Below are 17,051 nucleotides of genomic sequence, written 5' to 3' on the forward strand. Positions count from 1 at the left end.
CAGGTGTGGAATAAAGATTAAATGAAAACACTTGTAAAACTTTTAGAACAGCATCTGACATGAATAAGCACTTAATACTTATGTTTTTTATTATCCTTCGTATTATTTTCTTGCACATTTTAAAACTCTATTATATTTCCTTTTTCGTTATTAATTTTGTTTATGCTTTTTCATCTTTATTTTTTGGATCAATCTTGTTAATTCAAGCTTTTGATTTTATCCTTTTGTATACTGATGTGAACTCTGTTTTTCTTTTATTCATTCAACAAATATATGTTAGGCACCTACTGGGTTCCAGACACTATTCTAGCTACTGGAGATACGGTGGAGAACAGAACAGAAATGCTTCTTTCCTTGATAGAACTTACTTTCTAGTGGGTGAAGATTGAATATAACAAATCAGTAGATTGCAGTTTGCTACCATGTGATACCTTCTGTGGGGAAAAATATGGAGGAAGATAAAATGGAACTGTTGGGGCATGAGTTGCTGCAGTGTTGAATAAAGTGCTTAGGGTGAATCTCACCAAGAGGATGATCCTCTGAAAATGATGTAAGCATGTTGAACAAATGAACTTTGTGAATATGGGAGCTGGAGAGTATACCAGGCAGAAGGAACAGCCATCTGAAGGCCCTGAGGCCGGAATGTGCCTGGTGTTTGGGACGAACAGCAAAGAGGCCAGTGTGTTTGGAGTGGAGCAAGCGAGGCAGAGGAGAGAAAGGGAAAGTAAGAACTACCTAAAACTGGTCTTTAAAAAGCTGTCAAAAACAAACCATTTTAACCCTGACGAGCCTCCCGGAATAATGCTGATGGCAAGCTTTAAGCAGCTTTAAGTGTTGAATGTTAATTGGGGAAAGGGGAGAAGAAGAAATTATTGGGTGGACCTACATTTAAATGAGTCTGTAAGTAAAACCTCTAGTTGAATGAATTTCCAGTTTAATGAATTTCAACAAAATAGACAAATCCTTTGCCTTGGTCTTAGTGTCTTAACTTTTATTTTAAAACTTGTGGCATCTGGGGCGCCTGGGTGGCTCAGTGGGTTAAGCCGCTGCCTTCGGCTCAGGTCATGATCTCAGGGTCCTGGGATCGAGTCCCATATCAGGCTCTCTGCTCAGCAGGGAGCCTGCTTCCTTCTCTCTCTCTCTCTCTGCCTGCCTCTCAGTGTACTTGTGATTTCTCTCTGTCAAATAAATAAATAAAATCTTAAAAAAAAAAATAAAAAATTAAAAAAAAAATAAAAATAAAATATAAAAAAAAAACTTGTGGCATCTTGACTAAAGGAATTGAATTCTGGAATCAGAATATTGAATCAGGAATTGAATCCTGGAATCAGATGTCCAGTTACAGGTGCTCGGGTGGAGATACGGGCACCTGACGGATTCTGTGGGTGTAGGTGCAGACCACCATAATGAAGCAAATATCACAGTAAAGCAAGTCAAGTGAATTCTCTGGTTTCCCAGTGCCTGTAAAAGTTATGTTTGCACTAGACAGTAGTCTGTCAAGGGTGCAATAGCATCATGTCTGAAAAAACAGTGTATTTACCTTAATTTCAAAGTACTTTATTTCTAAAACATACCAACCATCATCTGCGCTTTCCATGAGTTACAGTCATTTTGCCTTGTGGAAGGTCCTGGCTCTCTCTCAATGGTGGTTGCAGGTTAGTGTGACTGGCCATTACTCACAATAAGACAGCAATGAACTTAACCACATTGATTGACTCTTCCTTTCATGAATGTCTCTGTAACATGGGGTGCTTTTTGATAGGATTTTCCCACAGTAGAACTTCCTTCAAAATTGGAATCAGTCCTCTCAAACCCTGCCACTGTTTTATCATGTAAGTTTATGTCATATTCTGAATCCTTTGTCATTTTTTCAACAGTCTTCACAGCATCTTCACCAGGAGTAGATTCTATCTCAAGAAATCATTTTCTTTGCTGATCCATAGGAAGCAGCTGCTCATCCTTTAAGCATTCTATCATGAGATTGCCCCAATTCAGTCACCTCTACAGGCTCCATTTCTAATTCTAGTTCTCTTACTGTTTCTACCACATCTGCACTTACTTCCTCCACTGAGGTCTTGAACCCCTCAAGGTCGTCCTTGAGGGTTGGACCCAACTTCTTCTAAACTCCTCTTAAGCTATTTGACTTCTTCCTATGAATCATGAATGTTTTTAGTGGCATCTAGAATGGTAAGCCCTTTCCAGACTCAGGTCCATCAGAGGAATCACTACCTATGGCAATGGTAGCCTTAGGAAATGTGTTTCTTAAATAGTAAGACTTGAACATCAAAATTGCTCCTTAATCCATGGGAGGCAGGATAGATGTTGTATTAGCAGGCACAGAAACATTAACCATGTTGATCATCTCCTTCAGAGCTCTTGGATGACCAGATACATTGTCACTGAGCAGTGATATTTTGAAAGAAATCGTCCTTTATTCTGAGCAGTAGGTCTCAACAGTGAGCTTAAAAGACTCAGTAAACCATGTTGTAAACAGACATACTATCATCCAGGCTTTCTTCTTCCCTTTATAGGGCACAGGCATGGTAGAATGAGCATAATTCCTAAAGGTCCTAAGGTTTTCAGAATGGTAAATGAGTTTTGGTTTCAACTTAAAGTCATCAGCTGCCCTAGCCCCTAATGAAAGAGTCAGCTTGTCCTTTGAAGCTTTGAAGCTAGGCATTAACTTCTCTCTCATTATGAAAGTCCTAGATGGGCATCTGCTTCCAGGAGAAGACTATTTCGGTTACATTGAAAATCTGTTGTTTCGTGTGGTCACATGGGTTATCTGAGCTGGGTCTTCTGCAGAACCTCTGAAGCTTCTCCATCGGGACCTGCTGTTTCCTCTTCCACTTTCACTTTATGGAGACGGCTTCTTTCCTTAACCCTCATGAACCCATCTCTGCTGGCTTCCAAATTTTCTTCTGCAGCTTCCTCACCTCTCTCAGCCTTCCTAGAAATGAAGAGTTAGGGCTATGCTTTGGATTAGGCTTTGGCTTAAGAGGTTGTTGTTGCTTGTTTAATCTTCTCTCCAGAACACTGAAACTTTCTCAGTATCAGCAATAAAGCTGTTTCACTTTCTTGTCACTCCTGTGTTTGCTGGAGTAGCATTTATAATTTCCCCCAAGAGTTTTCCCTTTGTATTAACAACTTGGCCAACTATTTGGTGCAAGAGGCCTAACTTTTAACCAATCTCAGCTTTCAACATGCCTTTTTTGCTAAGTTCAATCATTTCTAGCTTTTGATTTAAAGTAGAGATGTATGACTCTTGCTTTTACTTGAACACTTAGAAGTCATTGTAGGGTTATTAATTAGCCTGTCTCAGAGAAGAGGGAGACCTGGGGTGAGGGAGAGAGATGGGAGAATGGCCAGTCACTGGCGCAGTCAGCACACGCAAAACTTTTGTCCATTAAGTTTGCTGTCTTACAGGAGTACATTTTGTGGCACTCCCAAACAATTACAATAATAACATCAAAGATCACCATAACCTATATAACAATAATGGAAAAGTTTGAAATACCGTGAGAATTACCACAAGGTGACACAGAGATACAAAGTGAGCAGATGCTCTTGGAGAATGGTGCCAATAGACTTGTTCAAGGTTGCCACAAAATATTAATTTGTAAAAAGTGCAGTTATCTGTGAGGTACAATAAAACAAGGTATGGCTATATAGATGATGAGAAAATTGTTAATTGTATTGTTTAAATATTCTTTATCCTTACCAATATTTTATGTTTCAGTTATTATTTTATGAGAGAGATGTGTTTTAAAGTCACACAGTAGGATTGTGGATTTGTCACTTTGTCCCTGCAGTTATGCCAATTTTTTTTTTTATGTACTCTCAGTATGTGTCATTATCTGCTTATAAAGTGTTATATGATTTTCTATGCTTAATATGCATTTTTGCCTTATTTTAATTATTAAAATTCTTCAGCAGGTTTCTTTGGTTAGTTCTTGCTGGTATGTTTCTATTTTATGGTTCATTTACTTTCAGGTTTCCATGTCTTAAGTTTTAGTTTTGTTTTGCTTATAAGCAGCATGTGTTTGGACTTAATTTGGATTTCAGTCTACAGTCTGAGAGCCTTGTTCTTTGATTGGCTCCATTTACATTAATTGTGATACTAGATATAGCTCGAATAATTCCTACACTTGATCTTAGCCAAAAGGTTGAGAAGCGATTAGTTTGATTCATTTCTAGTATTTTATGTTTTTCATCTACCAGGCTTTTTCTTTTACCCATTCTCCATACTGTCTACTGATTATTTCAGTGTGGTTTTAAAAAATCATGCATTTTTCCCTCATTGTTCCTAACAAATCCTCTGTTGTCCTTATCCTTTCATAATTTAATATAGTAAAGAGCGGAGATTAACTCTTTTGCTTGCTGCTTGCTTGAGAACTCTGCAGAACTTAGTATGGAAACTAGGATGGAGCAGGAGAGTGTCTCAAACATTACTGTAGTCCGACTCTGTCACGTTACCAGGGTGAAGCCTGAGGCCCAGAGAGGATACCAGGTTTGTCCAGGGTCTACATAGAAAGCACTCCCGTTCTTTTGCCACATTCTGACATAAAGAAGCAGGTCCCATGCAATGTTCAGTCCTCCCTCTTTAAAAATTAAATACCAGCAATTGTCAAACTATATAGATTTGTTGTCCATTCTTTGAATATATGTGTGCCTGTGTATACATAGGTACACACACAGACACAACCCTTATTTGTAACTACTTCAGGGTAGGGTGTTTGAGAGAGTAGAGAAATAGAAACATAGAGATGTTTCTTTATTCTAGAGCTCACAGTCTAATGGGGGAAACAGAGATAGATAATTTTAGTACTACTGAATATTGAATGCTATAAACATGTTTGCTATTAACCTTTATTTTCCCCCAAAGAGTCTAGGAAGAACATTATAGGGAAAGAGTTTCCTGAACAGAAAAGGATCTTAAAGGATGAGTAGAAGTTTTACCAGGTAAAGGGGGCTATTATTAGTAGAGGGAGTCATGCGTGCAAAATCTTGCAAATGTAAAAGTTTGATGCTTTAAATAAGTGAGAAAATCTATGAAGCTGACAAAAAGATTCATGAGGGTTTGGTGAGGGAGGAATTTGGAAGGTTCAGGTCCAGATTGTGAAAGGCATTGTATAGCCTTCAGGGAGTTTGGACGTTGTCTTTGAGACTGTGGGTGTTCCCAGGCTATTTATAAAGCAAGAAAAGATATCCAGATCTGCATTTTAGAAACAGCTGAAGCAGTCAGGGTGTAAGATTGATAGCCTGGTCGTAGATGTGAGACTTGGATAATAGCTCCATCATGAAAGGAAGAGGGCTGGAACCAAGACCCTTGTGATGGGGATGGAGAAGGGGCGGGGAGTGGTGGGAGGTGGGATTCAGGAGAGACGGAAGACAAAAATCAACCAAAAAATCAGTCAAAAATTCTGACTCAGAAAAGAGTCGGAATTAACTCAGATTTCTGTCTTAGTTAGGCCCATTGAAGGAATACCAGCTGTATTAGCTCAGAGAAGGAATGCTTAGAGATTTGCTTAAGGAAGGTAGCGAGTGAGTGAGTGGTCCTCTGAGGGCCAGAGTAATGTTAACAGGTAACATTTCTTGAGCATTAAGTACTATTCTTCTTTGAGAATTAAAGCTTAACAGTCCACACAGAGACAGACTGAGTCAAAAGAATCCACTGATGACAAATTCAGAGCAAGAACACTCAGAGTCAACATTTCTGGGAACCTGGACAGAAGTGAGTAGGAGAGAAGCAGTCACGAGCTAATCAGTCTTGCTTGTAGCTGTTGCCATGTTGTGAGTGTGTAGTTGTGCCCCAGTCTGTTGCTAATGGTGAGTCACTCTTGCAAATAAATATTAATAAGTTTATATACCTAATATATTTCATACACATGCTGTGTGAGTGGTATTCTGGGAAATAACAAGTTTTAAAAGCAAGAGTCCTTAGCTTGGTAATTTTGATGTGTGATTCTATGTAATGTTGTTAGTACTGGGGTTCCAAATTTTTCGTTATTCAAATACTGCCCAGTAATGTTCATCATTTTTTTCCAGTGTTTGAATACTTGTTGTGGATTCCAATGCTTTGTAAATACTCAAATAGGAGAAATGCAAAGAGAAGGAGATGGGAATGTTGGTTTGGAAATACACTTGACATGAAATCAGAAATGAATTTAAAATCTGAATTGGCAATAGGAATATCTGTTTCAATGGTGAAGCCGAAGCTGAGCAAACAGACAAAATATTTTCATCATGAAATTAAAAAACAAAAAGCTAATAGGAATCAGTGTGTATCTTAATATGTGTCTCAAAGATACTTTAGATAGTTTCTTAATGGGAACAGATTCTTTCCCTGTGCGTTCTTCATCTATATCTTAATTCAACAAATATCAACACAAAAATGAAATAAAATTTTCAGTGTCTAGAAAATTTGGCATGAAAAAGATCAAGATTATTGGATAGTATACTTAATGCTACATAGTGTTTTAAAATTTTCTTTTAGAACGACTATTTAAATATTAAGTATTTGTGATGTTATCTTTGAATTTTTAAATAGATTTTAATTTGACATGTATTTTGTGATATTGCTCTCCTTTTGACTAATTATCAAATGTATCGGGTTAAGATCATTTTTAATGCAGAATTGAAATATATAGTTTTGTAATAATAATTGGTTCAAATAAAAATAAACCATGTTTGCATTATTATTTTTTTCTTACAGGATACTTCTGGAACTTTTATTTGAGAAATGACTGACTGTTTATTATTATGGCCACTAATTATTCTGAAGTACATAAATCATATGAAAGTATAGAATAATTAATGACTGAGGAATTCCTGTCTTTCAACCTCAGATACTAAGTATTAATATCTGTTGGGGATTTGGAGACTTCCAACATTTTCCGAATTTCTTGACTGATTTTTCCTATGAGTCAGAAAATTATGGAAGTTTCCCAAGTGATGCTGGGATGGAATTCCTACAGGGAAGCTTTACCAGGCACTATACTGTGCCTGTTGCATGCATTACCTCATTTCATCCTCACAGCAACCTGCAATATGGAGGTTAGGTTGGTAGCTCTGTGTCACACGGAGGAAACCAGCTGGTCGGTGGTAGGGAAGATCCCTGTGTTTTCCAAACTGTGGTTCCACACAGTTGAACTTCACATATTCTTAAAAGAAAGAGGACCATAAGAACATTTGTTTTCTAACTTCAGTTCAACAAACTACTTCTGTACAAGAGCAGGCCAAGTGAAGTGACAGACTGAGTTGAAGAATTAGTCCTTTTTACTTGAGAAAGAGCCCTGTGCTTATGGCTGGAAGCAGCCCCCTACTTGCTGAGGGGCTCCTGTCTGCTTTTTGCTATGTCTACACAAACAGCACAGTTCTGCTTCTGGCTAATCCTCTTATCAATGTGCCTCCTTCCCCGCTTACATTCTGAGTTAGCTCTAGCATGCCCTGTCAGCCTGTCAGCCTCCGTTAGGAAGCACTGGTTCTATCAGTCTGCATGCTCTATCCCTGTTGATGGAGATAAGAGGAAGAACAGTGACTTCACCTTCTAAAAATAACCTTTTAAAGCAAGAGTCTTTATTTTACCTCTTTCTACATGCCGTAATGCTGCTTCATTCAGCTGTTAAAAGTCTCCCCGATGATCTCTATGAAAATGTCCACAACATTACTGGTTTGGTATGAGCTGATCAAATTCCTAGAACTTCAGGGCTTAGGAAAACGGCAGCACAGTGTTTGGAATTGCAGAGCTAGTTGCCCAGAGATTATGGTTTTCTTGCCTGGTGACATCTGGTAATGTATCAAAGACGGAGTAGGACAGATGGCTTAGTTTAACAGCAGCAGTGTAACATTGCATGGTGAGGAAATACCCTGCAGATGCACCCTATAGAATATTGTGGTTTAAAAAACCAAGCATATGTATGGTGCCTATAAGCTTTGGATATGGAGAGACCTGATTTTACAGATTGTTACTGCCTCTGTACTTGTGTGATCCTGAACAAATTGTGTAGCTTCTCTGAACTTTTTCATCTTTGAAAAGTAAGGAATATAAAACCTAGGATTTTTTTTTTTATTTGAATTCCAGTATAGTTAACATCCAGTGTTATATTCATTTCAGGTGTACAATACAGTGATTCCACAATTCCATGCATTACCCAGTGCTCACCATGTTAAGTGTGCTCTTTAATTCCCTTCACCTGTTTCACCCATCCCCCACCCACTTCCTGTCTGGTGACCCTCTGTTTGTTCTCCGTATAAAACCTAGGATTTTGACGATTAGATGATACAGATGTAAAACTCTTAGTACAGCACATATGCTACACAGCAGACACTGAAGAGTTTCCGAGGATGATGATGCAGTGATGAACAAGACAAACCCAGCCACCCTCCGCCCTTTGTTAGAGAGAGCAAGCAGGGGAGAGGCAGAGGGAAAGAATCTCAAGCAGACTCCTTGCTGAGCACAGAGCCTAACGTGGGGCTTGATCCCACCCTGAGCCAAAATCAAGAGTTGAAGGCTCAACTGACTGAGCCACCTAGGCACACCACCCCCACCCCCACTTCTTTTAGTGAGACAAGTAGGCAGGAAATGACATCAAATGGGGTTAAGTGCCTGCACAAGAGAACACATGGTGCTGAAGAGCACACAGGAGGGGCACTTCATGAAGGCCCGGGAGAGCAAGATGCAAACACAGGAGAAAGTGGTTTCCTCCCAGACTGGCCCGGCTCCTGAGTGCATTCACTGAAAGGCTCGCACACATTAGTAGCCCTCGGAGTTGTTTGTCAAGGAAAAGGAAATAATATAAAAGTGCAAACAAAGTAACTACCAAATATATTGACTTTGTCCAGTACAATTCAAATGTCTAAATTCTTTGAGCATCATGTTCTGAATAAGTAAGCTACCCTTCTAATATGGATTTGACCCTTTAAATGTTCCCACTGGGGGCACCTGGGTGACTCAGCCTGTTAAGCCCCTGCCTTAGGCTCAGGTCATGATCCCGGGGTCCTGGGATTGAGACCCACGTTGGGCTCCCTGCTCCATGGGAAGCCTGCTTCTCCTTCTTTCTCTGCCTCTCTTCCTTTCTCTGTCTCTCATGAATAAATCAGTAAAATCTTTAAAAAGAAAAAAAATGTTCAGATTAAAAAAACAAAAGCAAGGAAAAAAAATGTCCTTTCTTTAGCTTGTTTATTGAAGCTATTTCCAAAAGGTGCTCACTCTGTATTTCTTTCTTTCTTTCTTTTTTTTTTTTAAAGATTTTATTTGTTTATTTGACAGAGATCACAAGTAGACAGAAAGGCAGGCAGAGAGAGAGGGAAGCAGGCTCCCTGCGGAGCAGAGAGCCCGATGCGGGACCTGATCCCAGGACCCCGAGATCATGACCCAAGCCGAAGGCAGCGGCTTAACCCACTGAGCCACACAGGCACCCTGTGTTTATTTCTTAAATGACTTAACCAATAAATGCATGCAGTGCTGTGGTTAGGTTTGCTTTTGCTGACCCGTGTTCTCTGCTTCTGCCTTTGCTCTAGATAGAAATGAAGATTGCCAGCAGAAACAAGATAATGTTAGTTTCATGTAAAAATAGCCCAGGGTAGGGGGAGCTCCAGGTGTTGCCCTAGGAACACATGGACTTGGTGCCAGAAATGTGCCATCAGGACGTTTTCTACTTCTAAATTTGCAGCTATTCTGAGTGGTTGAAATGATTGGATGTGTTAAATTCTGCCTAAGGGAGGCAGGGAAGCCTAGAGCTTAGACGTAAGACATCCCCCCATCTAATTTCAATTTTGTGTGTCTAGTTGTATAACCATATTACTCAGAGCCGCAGTCTCCTTACCTGTTCAGTGAGATGAGTAATAATACCTCATAGTGTCATCGAAAGATTAAGATAATACTATAAAAGCTTAACCAATGCTTGGCACATAGTAATAGCAACTACTAATCTTAGTTTTTTTTATTATTACTGTAATCTGCATTTTATTTACAAGGAATACATAATCTATGCTAATGTTGATGAATTAATAAAATCTGAACAACTGAAACATTTCTGGATAATGTCAATGTGGGGGACTTGAACATGGCACTGCTCATCTCCTGCTGTGGGGAGTACCGTCGACAGCCAGCCCCAACTGCTCCCTCTAGACTCTGCCAACTGCTTTGCACCCAGACCAGGTTTCTCTGAGGCTGCCCTCAACCAGGGAATGGGCACAGTGGGCCTGCGAATGCAGTCTTCCAGGGGGTGGGACTCCTTTAACAGGTGACTTTAGCGCAGGGCCTTCCCTGCAGCCTGATGGAGACTTCCCTAACCTGAGGCCTCAATCAGAGATGCCCCCTGCCTGGCCCTCTTTCCTTGTCTCTCCCCTACACAGGGTCCAGACCTGCACTGCCCTTGGAGGCTCTCCCACCCTCGCCACCTTCCTCTCCATTTCCTGACCTGGTAGCTCTTCCACTGAACTTTTGGCTTATCTTGGTGTCAGCCTCGTGGAGCATCTGGACTTACAGTTACAATAGTTGTTGGAAGTAACAACCAACAACCTTGAGCACAGCGTGGACGTTTTCTCCATCAAGTATAAAGTGAACATTAATGAGTTTAGTTTCATCTTGATGGCATCGCATTTCCTCAGAACTGAAGTGTGATGTTACTGATCATAACTTCTCTAGCACAGGCCTTAGCCACTGCTTCCTCAGGGGAGGGCTACTCACATATAGGACTTCAGACTAACGGCAGATTAGGTTGTAAGATTGCATGTAGGACAGCCCTCCCTCCATGTCTCTGGATCTTTAATGTGATGTGATTTTAGTGTTTTCATGAACCAAGAAAATCTCTTTGGCAAACGCTATGGAGGGCTCTTCAGTGTTTATTTTTGTAGCTTCCTACTGATTTCTTCTTTTTTCTTTTTTCTTTTTTTTTTTTTTTTCCCTTAACTCCTTACTTGATTATGATTTTTGTGACAGACCAGGTCCAGGGGACAGTCACCATTCGGAACATCAGTGCCCTGTCTTCAGGCCTGTACCAGTGCGTGGCTTCAAATGCCATCGGAACCAGCACCTGTCTGTTAGATCTCCAGGTTATTTCACGTAAGTATATAAAATTCTGACATTGACTCTGAGTCTGGAACACCAAAATCTTTGTTAAACCAGGGAATGAAGAGTTTCTCTTAATTTTTTTTAGGTTGTTTGAAGATTAAGTATAACATTTTCTTCGGTTTATTAGTTATTGAAATGTTTATAAATGTCTTAGTATATTTTTCAGCCTCAGCAATACAACATGTTTTTTATGACAGAATGTCTTTCTCCTCAGGATTAATAGAATCAAGTCAGTCGCTTGTCTTCAAGTGCTTGCCTAATCCTATTGACATTACAAAAACTTGTGATGATCTTATGGCCACGGCAAGACCTTCTATTATTTTCTCCTAATCCATTTATATCTGCTTAATTGCTAGGTGGCCAGGTCATAAATAAGCAGTGCAGAAATTTTCCCTTTATTTGAGAGTTCTGGGTTATTTGAATTCCGCTTACAAAAAGTAGTGACCCTTTTGGGTTGAGGTGGTTGTTATCGCACTGATCGCCAGGGTTCCTCTGGGCTGATCAGGCAGGTAAGCATCTTTGGCCTGTTCTGCTCTAAGTGTTGTTCTACTGACATGGTGAGTCCTGTAATGTTCATTCATTCAGCGAGTGCCTGTGAGCCTCCTGTGTGTGAGTCCCAGCCACTGAGGACACAGAAACTAACCGTGGTTTAATTTTATAAGGATGCAACACTTTGGGCAATTCTGTGCATTTTAAGAAGATTCTGTGGTAAACTTACATATTTATGAAGTTGCATGAGTGTATGCTATTTCTCTTTCTCTCTCTCTCTCTCTTTTTTTGTTCTTTAAATCTACCTTAAATATATTTTGCAGCCCAGCCCAGGAGCATTGGACTAATAGCTGGAGCCATTGGCACTGGTGCAGTTATTATCATTTTTTGCATTGCACTAATTTTAGGGGCATTCTTTTACTGGAGAAGCAAAAATAAAGAGGAGGAGGAAGAAGAAATTCCTAATGAAATAAGGTTTGTGTGTCAGAAAATTCATCCTATATGGCCAGTGTCTGTATTTCTATTAATTTTGGCAGCTAAGACTTCTTTGCTAATCCAATGGCTGTGATGGCCTAGACAGTTAAAGTGCCAAGTCATATTTTCTTGTATTTTATATCACTTTTACTCATTTACTGGATCATGAAAGAGGAAGAGGGTCCCATATGTGCCCAACTAGGAGGACACATGTGAAGAATTCCTTCACCTTCCATACTTCCAAGGTAGGTGGAGTTAAGATGGTTGCCACAGAAGAAAAGTTAGTTTAAGAAATGTGTTTGACATTGGCATTTATACCAGAAGCTAGAAGAAACACCCCAAGAGCATACCAGTTCCTGTGCACACAGGCCAAAGCCATATGGCTTGGTGTGAGAGACAGTTCAGTCAAGGATATGAACATCTTCAGACAACAATGTGAAAATCATCTTTATTTTATTTTTTTTATTTTTTCATTATGTTCAGTTAGCTACTGTATAGTACATCGTTAGTTTTTGATGACGTGTTCAATTTCTAATTAGTTATACCTTTAACACCCAGTGCTTATCACAGCATGAAAATCATCTTTAAAGAAAAGTGACTCTTGGCATGTTATAAGGATAGGGGAGTTCATGCTCCCTCTCTATCCCTATCACATTGTACCACATAGTATCCTTGTTGAAAATGCTTTAATGAATCTAGTCTAGTTGGCGTGATCCACACAGCCCTTCAGGACTGACCTTCTCCTGCTTCCCTAGTCCTCTGTCACTACTTCCATGGTCACTGGTGTTCCATTCTGTTCTGTAGCCTCTCGTGCTTCAGGGTCTTTGCTCAAGCCTCCACCCTCTTCTGGCACCAAACTCCTTTCCTTTTTATCCATCTCTTTCATAAATTCCTTGATCTGATTCAAGACCAGTCCAGGTGTCACCTCCTCACAGAAGTTGACTCTAGTCCCTGTCCAGCCTTTCAGACTTGGAAATGTTCTTGCATTGATTGGCACTCTCATTTGGCCATAGGCTTCTGGATTATAGGAACTGTGTCTTTTTTTTACATGAAACATCTAGTATAGTAGAGTGCCTGGTACTCAATAACTGTTGAATGAATTAACATCTTAAGCTAAATTAGTGACTTATCTTAGCCTTTTGTAATTCTTTACACAACAAGCTCAGTGGCTCTCTTCAAGGTCTACTTTCCTATTTAAAGCAAAAAAAAATTATAAACGTGCATATATACATACCACACATATATATTCACACACCTTTTTTTTTTTTCAGGTATATTGGAAAGTATAGTCTGAGAGATTTGACATTACTTTTTGTATTCTTGGCTATTGAGAAGCTGAGGGAACATTTTTCTTGAGCATTGTCTCAATGAGAATGAGTGCCAGAGCTGAGGACACCAGGACACAAGGGCTGATGCGTTTGCCTTTTTTTTTTTTTTTAAGATTTTTGTTTATTTATTTGACTGACAGAGATCACAAGCAGGCAGAGAGGCAGGCAGAGAGAGAGGAGGAAGCAGGCTCCCCACCAAGCAGAGAGCCCGATGCAGGGCTCGATTCCGGAACCCGGGATCATGACCTGAGCCATAGGCAGAGGCTTAACCCACTGAGCCACCCAGATGCCCCGTGTTTGCTTTTTTGATAGTATGTTCTGTCCTGAGGATTTGTATCTCACAGACACATGGCCTTAGCAGAAGATGAAAGATTCCTGGGCTGGAGGGTAGGGTGACATTCAAGTTAATCCTGACAACAATTTTATTTCTATTCCTTTTCAGAGAGGATGATCTTCCACCTAAATGTTCTTCTTCTGCCAAAGCATTTCACACCGAGATATCCTCCTCAGAGAACAACACATTGACCTCTTCCAATACGTACAACAGTCGATACTGGAGCAACAATCCAAAAGTTCCCAGGAACACGGAGTCATTCAACCACTTCAGTGACTTGCGCCAGTCTTTCTCTCTCCACTCAGGCAATGCCAACATCCCTTCCATCTACGCTAATGGGACCCACCTGGGCTCAGCTCCGCATAAGACTCTGGTAGTGACAGCAAACAGAGGGTCATCCCCGCAGGTCATGCCCAGGAGCAATGGCTCAGTCAGCAGGAAGCCTCGGCCTCAACATACACACTCGTACACTGTCAGCCAAGCAACACTAGAGCGAATTGGTGCTATCCCTGTCATGGTGCCAGCCCAGAGTCGGGCCGGCTCCCTGGTATAGTACCTGAGCGGATAGAGTGTTCAGAAAAGAATCAGTGGAGTACCCCATGCAGGGGGAGGGCGGGGTGAACAAGTGCTGGGAAAGAAGTGCTTTCCTTATAAGGATACTAGTAAAAAAGCACAAAGGAAAAGGCAATGCTGTCTGTTACGTGGCCAGTGAAATTTGTGAAATGAACTGGAATTCTTCATCTTGAAGACTTGTTTCCCCACCACAGATGTCCCAGCATTCTATTCAAAAAACTGGTTCTCAGAGATGTGCCAAGCCAAGGAAAATGATACAAGAGCAGACTAGCACTTAAAACCCAAACTTCAGTCCAGATGGGCTTATTCTTTAATTCATGCCTAACTTAATAATTTTTCAAGAGACTCAAGTGCCAGGTGAAGCTTAAATAATGAAATTATTTAAAAATATAGGTATCTTTCAAAAAAATAATGAGCAACCCTGGGATCATCACGGTTCCCTCTGTATCTAGAGGGCTTAGTGGTATGAATGGTTCATATTGGTCCCAAGAGGGCTGGCTCTTGTATCCTAGAATCAAAACTTTTTTACGCAAACAAAATTTGGTAAGAAATGGGGGAAAACAAAAGAAACTTCTCTGAGAAGCCCCTTCCTATTTATTTATTTATGTCTTCCTAAACCATGAATTTCATATTTGGAATATTGCTATATGACAGATTCTTGCCTGTCTGCTTTTTTCTAGGGTCTGTTCTGGGTCCGTGACAATTACTGTTCATTACTTCCTAGAAAAATATTTTTTTAAAAGAAAACTCTTGTGGGGTTTTTTGTTTTTTGTTTTTTTAAAAAATACATGAGTGGCATAGGGCTAGGAAAGAAAAGACTGTTACTAACAGCGCATTCAGTGATTGTGTTTGTGGAGCCCTGTGGGAGGCCGGTGCCCAGATAGAAAGAGCTGGGGTGTGTGGGCCGAAGGGGAGCAGGAAGGCAGGTGTGAGGGACTGGAGCCTTCCTGGCAGCCTCCAGGCACGGCTGGGCTGGCCGGGGCTCCCTGCCTATCACACTAGGTTACCCTTAATGAGGGCAGCACCTGATGCCTTTTGCACTGAGAGAGATAACTTCCTCTTTGTTTGACATGTCCAGGTTAGTAGGTTGTTACAGGGAGGGCAGGAGTAGTTCTGTTGTTGTTTCCAAAATAATTCGTTTTGCAAAACAGATAAGAATAAGACAAAAGGGATGCCTTCAGGTATGCTCCTGGGAGGGTCTGCCCTATGTTTGTCACAGCTCAGGGTTGCAGTTTTGCCCAAATGCATTTTACACCACTGTAAAGAGACTCCTTCTGTGATTAATTACCTGGCTTGGCTGGCCTTGGAGTTCACCAGATAATTTACAAACTCCCCACTCTCGTGCTGTGTGGATCTGGGCATACTTGTATCGGGGACTATCTCGCCTTAATCACACTTTAAGCAGCACAGAAATGATTTCACCCCAGAATCGTTCTCTGAATTATTTATGAGGCCGACCTCGTGGTTCGATAAGAGCATCATTTTTTTTTTTCCCAATGTTGTCTCTCACTCCCTCTTCGCACCATGCCTTTTGCCCTCTTTTCCTGCAAGCATAGTCGTCACAGGGAGTGGCTTCCTGATTCTCAGACCGTTTGAATATGTGGAAACCAGCAGCTGCTGCTTTTACTGTGTTCGGGGAGGGCTAAGCTCAGAACCTAACCATTGCAGCCATTTCGATATTGATGAAATGCTGAATTTATGTTAGCATTACTTATTTTTTCCATGTGATTGTTCTTGACTTTGTAAAAATTTAAATAAATGAATGTCTATACTTTTTATAAAGAGTGAAAATACCATGACAGAAAAGATACTATCAGATGTTGTTTAGAAAGCATTTATCTTGCATTTCTTTATTCTTTCTAATTATCTAAAATTCAATAAAAGTTTATTCATATAAAAACAAGTTGTCATTACTTATCATATATTAATGAATTTATGAGTTTATATTTTGTCTTCTTTTTAATGTTATAAGAGTTTTCCATTCTGTTAAATAGTATACATAATAATTTTAATGAGCAAATAGTACTCTGGAAATTACTTTATCTTCTTAGTAGAAATTTGAGTCCAGTTCTTATGTGTATGACTGAAGTTGTAATGACCCTTTCACACATTGAATGATTTTCCTCTTGCCGTGTCTGAAGTTCATGAGACCAGGTCCATGACTGCTTTTTTCCCACTTTGAATCCCTTACCTAGCACAGTGCCTAATACAGGTATTGAGTAGGTGAATGACTGATGACTTTTAAACTGAAGTTGCCAAGTTCCGGCAGGGGAAGTTATGATCACGATTGTAGCTCTTGGTATATACTGGATCATTCCTTTGTTTTAACTTTTCTTTTCTTTCTTTCTTTCTTTCTTTCTTTTTTTTTTTTTTTTTTTTTTTTGAGAGAGTGTGTGCGCACATAAGTGGGAGGGGTAGGGGTAGGAGAGGGAGAGAGAGAATCCCCACTCAGGGCTCAATTCCACAACCCTGAGATCATGACCTGAGCTGAAATCAAGTCAGACCCCTCATCAACTGAGCCATCCAGGTGTCCTGTTTTAACTTTTTTTTTTTTTTTTAAGATTTGTATTTATTTATTTGACAGACAGAGATCACAAGCAGGCAGAGAGAGAAGGAGGGGAAGCAGGCTCCCCGCCAAGCAGGCAGCCCCATGTGAGGTCATGATCCCATCTGCAACTTGGCTGAAATAATTGTGTCAGGATGCTGCGATCATGACCTGAGCCAAAGGCAGAGGCCCCAACCCATGAGCCATCCAGGCGCCTCCAATTTTAACTTT

The 17,051-nt window shown here is 40.3% G+C and overlaps 1 protein-coding gene across 3 annotated transcripts in view; it reads left to right on the top strand.

Moving 5' to 3' along the window:
* The window catches only part of IGSF11 (immunoglobulin superfamily member 11), a 134,362-nt gene extending 118,193 nt beyond the window's left edge, over window positions 1-16,169 (top strand). For 2 of the 3 annotated variants that reach the window (XM_059391905.1, XM_059391906.1), the window contains exons 5-7: window positions 10,946-11,068; window positions 11,890-12,040; window positions 13,811-16,169. In XM_059391905.1, the coding sequence (XP_059247888.1) occupies window positions 10,946-11,068; window positions 11,890-12,040; window positions 13,811-14,255 (719 nt within the window). In that variant the 3' untranslated portion in view covers window positions 14,256-16,169. The remainder of the gene's footprint in view (window positions 1-10,945; window positions 11,069-11,889; window positions 12,041-13,810) is intronic. The other variant, XM_059391907.1, reaches the window with a different exon arrangement.
* The last annotated feature ends 882 nt before the right edge of the window (window positions 16,170-17,051 follow it).

This window comes from Mustela nigripes, chromosome 2, assembly GCF_022355385.1.
Source record: "Mustela nigripes isolate SB6536 chromosome 2, MUSNIG.SB6536, whole genome shotgun sequence".
Classification (NCBI taxonomy): domain Eukaryota; kingdom Metazoa; phylum Chordata; class Mammalia; order Carnivora; family Mustelidae; genus Mustela; species Mustela nigripes.